At 40.8% G+C, this 11,585-nt stretch overlaps 1 protein-coding gene across 1 annotated transcript; it reads left to right on the forward strand.

Annotated features, from left to right (window-relative positions):
- Positions 1 to 659: 659 nt before the first annotated feature.
- LOC134634754 (copine-3-like) lies at positions 660 to 10,006 on the forward strand. The gene is made up of 16 exons (XM_063484107.1): positions 660 to 758; positions 2,099 to 2,268; positions 2,405 to 2,584; positions 2,676 to 2,750; positions 3,408 to 3,479; positions 3,563 to 3,640; positions 3,724 to 3,813; positions 4,425 to 4,523; positions 4,608 to 4,691; positions 4,812 to 4,871; positions 5,049 to 5,182; positions 5,510 to 5,564; positions 7,336 to 7,387; positions 7,487 to 7,620; positions 8,337 to 8,570; positions 8,687 to 10,006. Exons 2-16 carry the CDS (start codon positions 2,110 to 2,112, stop codon positions 8,804 to 8,806), a joined length of 1,626 nt encoding a protein of 541 aa, XP_063340177.1. The 5' UTR covers positions 660 to 758; positions 2,099 to 2,109; the 3' UTR covers positions 8,807 to 10,006.
- Positions 10,007 to 11,585: the final 1,579 nt, after the last annotated feature.

The raw sequence follows: 11,585 nt of genomic DNA on the forward strand, positions 1-11,585 counted from the left end.
GATATCCTTCCAGTTAGTAGTGAGTTTTTCAGTTGGTAGTGAGGCTTTTACCTTGGCATTATTAGGTATCATAGAAAACGCTAATATACAAGCTCTCGGGACCAAAAACGGATGAGCTCTTCTGTGAATACCATTAGACAAAACGACGCAGTCATTTGGATTGAGAACAGCTCAAAATTAGACATATCAGGTGTCTGTTTATTGGCCAACACTGGTTTGAAAACAGAGGAAAACAACACAGCAGCTTTTCTATTAGCTAAATGAATATCTACTCACAGTCCGTCCAGAAAAAGGTCTCTCCCAGAGCTCTTAACTAGATGGTACCTGGTCGCATCACCAACAGCAGCTTAAATTGGCGTTCAGCACAGCTGCAAAACACTTTTCTTGAATGCACCCCGGACAACGCTGTGCCGCTTTGTTATCGAGTCGGCGAGAAACAGAGAAACAACAGAAACACAAGAACGTTCCGGTATAATATGAAGCGCCTATCGTACACTAATGTTACAACAGCGTGTTTGTTAATATAATGTTATTCCAGGTGAAGCAGACACACCAAACAGGCATTTACACAAAACTTCAACTTTAGATAAAAGTAGTTGTAAAATTAGTTGAAGTTGTGAAACGAGCAGAACACTGGGCAGGGCAGAGTGTGGGCTCCACCCAGTGCGGCAACACAGCTGTTGCTGTCAGATTAACGTTACGCGTTCATATAGGAGCAGAGGCAGAAAAAAAGTGTATATTTGTCAACAACTACACAGGTAAATGATCCAGTAAGCATTATGAAAAGATAACGTAGTGTGAAAGGGAGAAGTGGTGTGGTTGTTAGAGCTCCACCTAACTGTCACTGCCTGCATGTGTTAGCTCGAGTAACGGTAACTTACATTATTTGGTTGTGGTACTACAAAGCTAGAAATCTGGGGGAAAGTCATCACAGCAAAATTAAATGTGTGTGTGTGTGTGTGTGTGTGTGTGTGTGTGTGTGTGTGTGTGTGTGTGTGTGTGTGTGTGTGTGTGTGTGTGAGGGAAAGAGAGAGAGATCCAGATTTTTAAACACGAACAGTTGATTTATTTACTTATTTTTAACTGTGACATAAAGTCTGTCAGTAAAGATTGTTTGATTGTTTGACGGTTTTCTAACATTTCGCTCGAAGCTCTGAAATTACAGTCACGTGATCAGTTACAACTCACCCATGTTTTCACTTGTCTGTCCCTTTAAACGTGACTTTTCCTGCACTTCTGATAGATCCATAAATGTGTGTGCAGAGTTTTGTGTGTAAATCAAGGCTTTATGTAGCCTAAGCTCCGGCTTCCAGATGCTGTGCCAAAAAGTGATCGCCTGCCAGAAAACTGATTTGTTTCCGTGTGATTTTATGTGTAATATCTTTAGGAATGTTGGTAAATAGACTTCGGTGAACAGGGTTTACAAAGGGGTAAAATAGAAAATTTTAAAAAATTACCTGTTTTTCAAGTATCTTTATAAGTCTCTGTTATTGTACTTACATTATAACCAATCCGGTTCTTTTTGTCCACTCAAAATATGTTTACATAACTATTGTTATATTTGTTGCAATTTCTGCTGTCCTCTTGGCCAGATTACTCTTAAAAGAAGACATTTTTGATGTCAACAAGATTTTTTTAACTGGATAAATAAAGGATATATGAAAGTCACTGCCAAAAACTGATTGCGGCTTCTACCTTTTGACAGGAATGTTGTTTGTGGCTCAAGATGACTTGATATCATTCATGAGGGATACATTTGACATATCTATCACATATTATAGACCAACAAGTTATTTATAGCAGTTTAAATTGGCAGACGATCATTTTTTGGCACACTGCCTCTCAAACTGTACTTGTTCTTAAATTGCTGTGGACATACCACCAGGTGGCGTTGTATTCAGTGATTTATGTGTGAACTTAGTGGCCTGGTTGTGGTGGCGTTTTACCATCTGAGCCTGCCTTACTTTGGACAACCACCACTACCACCTGAATAAAGTCATGACTGAAGATTGAGTAATATGTAGTAACAAGTCAAGAGAGCATTTTGAGAAGATGGAAGGAGTGCTCTAAAGAGATTTCTGTGGTTTATTGTTTTCAGGAACAGCTGCAATGGCCTCAGGTGGGGCCCCACTGCCCACAGCCACCCAGTGTGCCACTAAGGTGGAGCTGAGCATCTCCTGTGAAAACCTAATGGACATGGACGTCTTCTCTAAGTCTGACCCTCTGTGTGCTTTGTACATCAATACATCAGGCTCTCAGTGGTATGAGGTATGTAATTGGTAGTGGTACGAGATTTTTGCATTTAACAGTTAAGATTGCAAATCTATGGCAGGCATTAAATAATATGTTCTAACCTAAGTCTTGTGACTTACATTACACATCTTTTTTTTACTTTGTGAATTAGTTTGGCCGCACGGAGATGATCCTGAACTGCCTGAATCCGAAGTTTGCTAAGAGGTTTGTGATCGATTATTATTTTGAGACGGTGCAGAGGCTGAAGTTCTGCGTGTATGATATCGACAACGATACCTACGACCTGAGTGACGATGATTTCCTTGGAGAGCTTGAATGCACCCTCGGACAGGTAAGTTTCCCCTTGATCAGGTTGCTCTTTAAACACTGATCGTTCGCCCACTGCTTTAGCGCTCCTTGTTGTTTCCATTGTTTGTGTCCAGGTCGTTTCTAATAAGCAGATGACGCGGCCATTGTTGCTGAAGGACAGGAGGCCGGCAGGCCGTGGGACCATCACAGTGAGCTCACTTTTTTGTCTGTGTGAACTTAGTTTCTCCAGTTTGTCCTTCTGTATGCAGCTATGTGCTAAAAATAAGAATATGCTTAGCTTGTAGGGTTGATTTTGCTCATATTTTGCATGAATTAGTCATTTTAGCAAGCTACAAACAAAAGCTGTGGAAACCTTGTATTGATTGATTGGCTTCCTGTAGTGTAATATAAGTGTCAGGGCTCATGGTTGGATTTGTAAGTGTAAAATTGTAGTTTACTTGTGCCACTTTCTAACCAAGTGATGGATATGGCTGTTACTGTCCTGGTTTGTCTACTGTTTTGTGCTAAATGAAACCATAGTGTACAAAATGAACACCATGCTGTAATAATTAAGAAGTAAAACTATCATTTTAGCCCATAAACCTACTGGGAAAATATATACTAAGGTAATTCATGAAGGGAGAAATGGTGTGATTTTCTCATAGATTTCTGTACAATCAGACTTCTTTTTAAAACTAGAGAAGCTGCCCCCTGCTGGCCATCAGAAAGAATGCAATTGCACTTTTAAATTGGCTTCATTTTTTTTGTATATAGCTGAGGTTATGTTAATCTTTTACATAAAGAAAACCACTGTGAACCTTAGTATAAAACTGCACAAATCTTTATGTTTTTCTCCTTTTTGATAGATCTGTGCTGAAGAAATCACAGACACCAGGGTAGCAAACTTTGAAGTGTCTGCCCGCAGGCTGGACAAAAAGGTAATGAAAGTTGCTTCAGGGTTTTTTAATGAAGTTCATTAAATTTAAGTTCTGTGAATGACTAACTGGGAATGGTTTGTCAGTATCTGTGGTGGTCCGACCCTTTCCTGGAATTCTACAAGCAGACAGAAACTGGATGGCAGCTGGCTCACAGGACAGAGGTACACACATTTACCATCAGGTCCTTCATCCGCGTGCACTAAATTCCCGTGGACTCATTACTCACGGTAACCTGTTTATGCAGGTTGTGTACAACAACCTGAATCCAATATGGAGGCCGTTCCGCATCTCATTGCGAACTCTTTGTGGAGGAGATGTGGAGAAGCCTATTAAGGTAATTCTATTCAGTGAACCTGCACAATGAAATGCACCTAATTAACAAAACCTGTAAGCACCTCTTAAGTAACACTCCAATGGGTGAAACAGTGGATTTCGTCCCCCTCCCTCCCCTTTTTGAATTTTCGAATTGGCTTTATTGACCACACTGCTGACTAATAACTAATCTTGTAATTGCAATTCTCTTATTATCTTACAAAGCTCCCAAACATATAAAACAAAGGGAGTGCTTGTGACCCAGTTGGATAAGCACTCCGTGCATGTATGCACGATTCATGACATCACCACGTGAGGCTTTCTTCCTCTTTGTTTACTCATTTGACTTACTGCATTAGCTATTGCATTTATACTGATAACTGTTTGCACTCTTTCCATATGTCAGGTGTTCAGAATATGATGACGCTTCGTCACTGACTGTAAATAGTGAATGATTAGTGGGGGTTTTAGCAGCAGTCTAAAAAAAGACATGTTAATTTCACACCCTGACCAAGAACTTCATCATCAGCCATAGTTTACTCATTCTGTCCTCCTGTATGATCTGAACCTTTCATGCAGTAGTTTTTACCTGGTCCCCCGTTAGAGAAAAATCTTCCTGTTTTGCATCCTCAGGTTGACTGTTACGACCATCACAACAGCGGCTCCCATGATCTCATTGGGAGCTTTAAAACCACACTAGCAGAGATGCAAACGGGGACGCGCATCTCCCCGGTGAGGCCCTTTATGTTTTGTGTGTGTGTCTCTTGTGTGTTATACTGTTAATGTTACACTGACATTAACATGGTCTCGTTTCAGGCTGAATTCGAATGTATTAACCCCAAAAAGTCAAATAAGAAAAACTATAAAAACTCCGGGGTCGTTTGCATCCGGCAGTGCCAGGTAAGGAATTTAAACTGTTCCTCTGCCTTGATTTTACCACATACTTCCCACCAGGTTTGTTTTGGATCTCTGTACATTGTGCATTGCTGCACATTGTTAGCGTACTCTTTACCCTTTCAGATTGTGAGGGAATACACCTTCCTGGATTATATAATGGGTGGATGCCAAATCAACTTCACTGTGAGTGTGGAAATATTTTTATTGCTAAAGTAAATAAATTGTTTGGTAAGATTTGTAATATTTCTAAATTGACTGTCACATTGCACGACACTCTGAAACTTGCAGAATACTTATGAAGTATGTCAGATGTTGACCTGGTGACTGAAAAGCTCTCTGACCCGTATCCTCTCGGTCCAGATCGCCATTGACTTCACGGGCTCTAACGGGGATCCGAGGTCTCCTCAGTCCCTCCACTACATCAGCCCAGAGGGCTACAATGAGTACCTGGCAGCCATCTGGTCAGTGGGTAATGTCATCCAGGACTACGACAGGTGAACCCAAGCATCCTACATTATCCCGTCATCTAAAGTCTCAGTGAAAGAAATGATATCAGAGGAAGAAACAGATACTGAAAAAACAATATGTTAAGCCAGAGTTGAGCAGAATGAAAGAGTCTTATCACCCACTTACACCAACCCCCCCAAAAAATTATTAACCTTTTTGCTACTAATGTTAATATTAAAAATCTTTAACGGCAGCATCCTTGATAATCACCCACTTACTGTTAAACATTTTCCCTGGAATTAGTTTCTGTTCAAACTTTGGGCCCACTGATCTACCGCTTGATGAGCTCATGAGTTTGTTCTATCTCTGTGTAGTAAGAAGATGTTTCCTGTGTTTGGTTTTGGAGCCCAGCTCCCTCCATCCTGGCAGGTATGAAATATTCATTAAAGAAACAGCATCATTGAGCCATATGTGTGACACAAAGTTGTTATTTCAATATCACTGAGCTATTAAGGTGCTTTATTGTGTTCATCCTCTCTCTCTTGGCTGGAATTCTGGGTATTGAAAAACATTGGAAATTTGCAGTATCTCAAAGGACCAGTGCTGCAGCATTTCCACTCCTTACTTGAATGTGACTGCTGAATTCGGAGCGCTCTCACATGGTTGTGTGGTTTTGGGGCTGTTGAGTGTCCTGTTGTGTATGAAAGGCAGTTTGCTCTGACTGGTAATGCTCAATGAACAGTAGGATGGTGGAGTGTAGCTCAGCTGCTGAGGCACGGCAGTAGAAGGCGTGATGCTGTGAGCCTGATGAACAATTTAATGATCCCTCATTAGGGAGCTGATGCAGCAGTTTGTAACATCAGCTTCTTTATTATTTTTCTTTTTTTCTGTCTCCTGACGTGTCTGGAAACTTTTGCAATCAGAATTATGATCTTTATGTGTTGTGCCTCTTGTTCACATGTTTCGTTTATGTGTTTATTTGATCATTTTTATGAGTGTTATTTCAGTTATTACATTATATGTAAAATGGGCAGCACGGTGGCATGGTAGTTAGCTCACAGCAAGAAGGTCCTGAGTTCAATTCCACCATCAGGCCGGGGTCTTTCTATGCGGAGTTTGCATGTTCGTGTTTGCGTGGGTTCCCCCCGGGTACTCCGGCTTCCTCCCACAGTCAATAAGACATGCATTAGGATAAGTGGAAGCAAATGGATGGATTATATGTAAAATAGTACAGTATAGTGTGACAGTGTTTAAGCTAAGAGGCAGGAGGGGAAAAAGGGGGGAAAGGAGAAACTGCTGTCGACCTCTGCATCTGTAAGACAACACAAGTACAGTGCCTGAACAAAAATACAAAGATGCACAGACTTGCAAATCAGCAGAGTATGTGGAGAGTATGTGAGCAAGGGAGTGAGTGTATTTGTCACAAAATGTACGTGACAATGAGGGTGGGAAGCTGGAATAACGCCCCCCATCCGCAGCCCCCAAGAGTACCAAAGACCTGAGGCCACACATCACTGCAACATCTGCAGCAGGAGAACAAGCGAAGCTCCAGATGGGGCCGCTCACGGCTATAGAGCGAGAGTCCCACAAAGAGCTTTTCATATTCAAAGTTGTGCTTTTGGAAGATATCTGCTTGGTTTAACTTTACATTAGCTTCAGATCATTCGGGGAACCCGCCTGCTAGTTTGCTAGCACCAGCTAGGTTAAATGGCCAATTGTTCAGGGCTTCCATTATAATCAAAGCCAGTCAAATATGCTTGCAGCTTACACTATATGTTTATTTCACCTGACATTTATGAACTCTTCCAATCTTACTGATCACTCAAAGCGCTTTAGACTGGAAGTTCCTATTTTTTTACCACACTGCCTGACATCCATGACCAATTTCGATTCACTGACTAACCTAACATGCATGTTGTTGGACTGTGGGAGGCAGTTGGAGTACCCAGAGAAAACCCACCCAGGTACAGGGACGGCGTGCACCCAGAAAGGCTCCAGCTAGGACTCAAACTAGGAACCATCTTGCTGTGAGGCATCAATTCCAACTGCGACATAGCATATGTATATTCTTATACAAACACACTGTGCTTGCTTCTTATCGTTCATGTACTCCCCCTCGCCCCCGTGTTGTGTCATGTACATGTCAAACACAGCTCTCTTGAACAGTCGTCTAAAGCTTTTGTTGATTTTACTCCTACAGGTATCCCATGAGTTTCCTGTCAATTTCAATCCAGTAAATCCCTTCTGTTCAGGCAGGTTTAAACTTCTCACAAAGCTGTGTTTGGTTCTTGAAAGTTGCCCATGGATGTTGTAATGGTGAACCACTGTACCTGTGGATGTGTGTGCCACAGGCATAGAGGGCGTGGTGGATGCCTACAGACACTGTCTACCTCAGCTGAAGCTCTGGGGTCCCACCAACTTTTCCCCGATTATCAACCACGTGGCCTGCTTCGCCAGACAAGCTCTCCAGCAGCGTGTGGCCTCAGTAAGGAAGCAGGAAGTGTTTAGACACTCGCTGCTTACAAACACTTTAATCACCCTTCTGCTGTTTTGACATTGTTTTGCGAGCTTCTATTTTCTCATCTGCATAATATGCTAAACTGTATGTATTTCCCCAACTGTGTCCAAATCTTTATTTTACAACAATTAGCTACTTTACACAACTTGGCTTCTTTTGTGATATACACCTGATGAACACCTGCTTTGTCTAACTTTCTGAGCTTTCTTCTCAGATTTTAGCATCCAACAGTTTTATGGCTCATTATGACAGATTTATGTCAGCCTAACAGTAAAAACAATTAATCCGCTTGACATTTTTATGACTTTAAGACCAGTTTTACCTGCAAATTAAGCTATAATTTGTATCACTTGGGGGTTTCTACAACTTTGAACTTTTAGAGTGACTAATCATATGTCACAGCTTTTCTCAATAGGCCATAAAACTGTCAAAGTTACACATTAGTCCCAATTATTAAATCCCAAAATAACCACTGTGCATCAACAGGTGCTCATACAAAAAAGTGCAGATTTATGATATAAATGTAGATAATACTTGACCAAAGTATATGAGCCACAAATAATTTGAGTATATGGGTCAAATGCTTAACATTGGTATATAGTGTATACAAGTATATGTGTTTCAGAATATATATGTGCCATCTAATCCCCAACTCTGTGATCTACTTTTCTGTCATCGTGCAGAATTACTTTGTGCTGCTCATCATCACGGATGGAGTGATCACAGACATGGACCATACACGTGCCGCTATCGTGGAGGCCTCTCGTCTGCCCATGTCTATCATCATAGTAGGCGTTGGCGGGGCAGACTTCAGCGCCATGGAGTTTCTGGACAGCGATGACAAACTGCTGCAGGCGCCCAGCGGGGTCGTCGCCTCCAGAGACATCGTGCAGTTTGTGCCCTTCAGAAATTTCCAGGTAGGCAGCAGCTCCGAGGCTTTAGCCAGCCAGCCTTCCTCTGCCCAGCACACACGCGCAAACCTGAGTGCTGCTGAACAAGCCGACTTCTCATTCTTGTGAATTTATGTTTGCAGAGAAACAGCGTGGCCCTGGCGCAGAGCGTGCTGGCAGAGCTTCCCGATCAAGTCACATCCTTCTTCAATGCCTACAAGCTGAAACCACCTAATCTTTTCAATGTTCCTGAGCCGTCCTAGTAAAGCAGGTTAAATGTACTCGAGTATCTCCAATGCACTTCCTGTCTGTCTCTTCTTCACCCTCTTTCTACATTCAGTGCATAGAGGGGTGTAAATCAGTGTTGGGCAAACCATTTGAGATTTACAGATTAATGATTACTTCACACTGGAACACTGGAAAGCAGCAAACCAACTCTGAGGTGAAATCTACAATGGTAAACTGGAACAACTCAGAAAAAGCAGTTAATGCTATTTAAAATCGCACACCATCAGAAAAAATACATTAATCAATAAATAAATAATAATAATTTAATATTTGTATACAATGACGATCAGTTTCAGCTTGCATGGCTCACAAATAAAATCCAGAGCAGGACATTGTTATGGCCACGGAAATGCTTCCTCAGGCTAAAATTTGGGATTCTTCTCCATGATGTCATCACTGTGTGGGTGGTTGAGCAACAGTCGCCCTTTGGCAAAAGCTCTAAACAAGTGGTTGCATGACAGCTGCCTAAGGTGTAGCATCACAGTGGTCAGGATGAAAGGAAACAGGAAGTGGCTTTGAACAAGTGTGCAAGCCAATCTTATCCTTTTAATCGCTCAGAAATCAGTTTCTGTTACAATTAACAAAGAGCACCCAAATGGCCTTAAACAGCAAGTTTAATGTTGTGCAGTTGACTTTTTCACAATATTGATGTAAATAACTAGTATTACAGTTTCTCTAACAAGCTGAGTGACTGAAGTGTTTTCCATGTGATTTGAGACCCTCCAGCTTGTTCACTGCATGTAATTAATAAGAAATCATAATAATAGGAAACAATCACAGTGTACTCCGTGCATCTTCACACATGGCTTTGCTGATTAAATGCTATATTTGTTGCATAAACGAATGGCACCTTATTTGTTGTGTGTTCATAACATAAAAGGAAACGGTGGATATCTGCTGAGACACAGCTCAGAGTCTACATTGTTACACTGGATGTTCCCGGCTAGCAACCTGACTCCTGCTACCTTAATTAAAGACTTTGACATGTAACCTTGTTTGCTAACAAGATTTTATACGTTGTGTAGATGTGAATATTTATTGTTGTTTATAATGGTTGGAAATGATTTTGACTCCCCTGTGTGGCCCACAGTGGTTGCTTCCGACTGTCTTTTCCCAAATTAAATAAAGGAACTGCCAGCTGGCGGCAAAAGTGAATTAGTAACCATGGTTATTAACTAGATTAAGTACCACAGTGTGTATACACATTTCCATGAGGATTTATATCCTCTTGATTGATGCAGAAACATGTTTTCATACTTATTGTATATTATAGTAGTGTATAGTGTATATACATTTTAGACTGCAGATAATGTATAATACATTTCTAGTAACAAATAAATGTAATAAATTATTCTCCTCCATCATAATTTTGGGGATGTCTAACATAAGGCCCGGGGGCCAGAAGTGGCCCTGCAAAGTCTTCAATCTGGCTTTGGAAAATGTGAAGGAGGGCATACATTTCAGACTTTTAACTGTATGCTGACAGATTTATTTCAGTTACTACAGCAGGGTTTCTTTATCATGCAGATAAACATGCTGTGGAAATTACACTTCTTTTTTTATATTTAAATGTCTTATTGATTAAATATGTAGCTAAATGTCTGTACAATGACAGAAAAGGAAGTTTCACATAAGATCAACATACGTGGCTCACGATGTAAAATGAGTTTGACATCCCTATCTTGATGCAACGAACAGAACACAGATTTAAAGCTGGTACAGTGGTCCCTCCTTTGTCGCGGGAGTTACCTTCCAAAAATAACCCACGATAGGTGAAATCCACGAAGTAGCCAACTTTATTTTTTACAGTTATTATAGATGTTTAAGGCTGTAAAACCCCTCACTACACACTTTTTACACTTTTCAGGCATGAACATTTTCACACTTTCATCTCTTGTTTAAACACTCTTAAAGTTCAAACTTTCGTAGAAAAATAAGTCCAGTATTATAGAATGAAACCAAAAGCACCCGCAGGTGCAAAATGTTTCGTCGACATTGTTGTGTTTGTTGGGGAACAAACTTACAAACATACAGTACAGCACTTCAGAGTCACACTGCTAGCAATCAAGCTGAATGCATTCCGTACTGTACAGGAGACATGGCACAAAATTGATTGACAGTGGTCTACAGCCAATCAGGACGCAGAACACAATGCGCGAAACAGCAAAGGTGAACCGCGTTATAGCGAGCGACCACTGTACTTGAATTTTTGGTGCTACAAGCTGCTGGATCATGGAGTGCACTTAGTTTTTGTTAAATAAATGTCATGTGTTGTTGTTATTAATTTCAGGACATAATCATTTTTTATCAGGTCCCAATATGTAAAACATATTGTGAAAGTGAGCATGCTCTCGTTTCAACACGCATGTTGGTAGGACTCGATTGGTTCATTTTGTGAGAAAGCTGTATGGAGGACTACAGTTGTCACAGAAGTATTTAAACATTTCCTTAACTAAGAACTAACTGCACAGGAAAAAGACAAATGTGGAGAGATCTTTTGAGGCATTTGTAAATACTGTAGTTTTTTTTTATGATTATTGAAAAGGGATTTACAAAAACAACCACTCAACCAGTCTTTTAAAGAGAATAGGGGGTTTTCCTATAAGCTTTTGAATTTGTAGTCATTTAGTTTTCAGGTCACATGCACTAAAATGGAAATTCAGTTAACCTGCAGTTTAATCTGACATTTTAAGGCAGCATGAATTAGCTAGGTAACTAAAGGGTTAAAACCCCTCTTGGCAACCCTGAGATGTA

Source organism: Pelmatolapia mariae, linkage group LG9 (genome assembly GCF_036321145.2).
Source record: "Pelmatolapia mariae isolate MD_Pm_ZW linkage group LG9, Pm_UMD_F_2, whole genome shotgun sequence".
NCBI classification, from domain to species: Eukaryota; Metazoa; Chordata; class Actinopteri; order Cichliformes; family Cichlidae; genus Pelmatolapia; species Pelmatolapia mariae.

What these genes read in the sequence shown, in the direction of transcription:
- LOC134634754 (XM_063484107.1), top strand. Translation starts at nt 2,110, where the DNA reads ATGGCCTCAGGTGGGGCCCCACTGCCCACAGCCACCCAGTGTGCCACT. An exon ending in CCCGCAGGCTGGACAAAAAG is followed by an intron (nt 3,480 to 3,562) that starts GTAATGAAAGTT and finishes ATGGTTTGTCAG; the next exon opens with TATCTGTGGTGGTCCGACCC. An exon ending in AGTAAATCCCTTCTGTTCAG is followed by an intron (nt 7,388 to 7,486) that starts GCAGGTTTAAAC and finishes TGTGTGCCACAG; the next exon opens with GCATAGAGGGCGTGGTGGAT.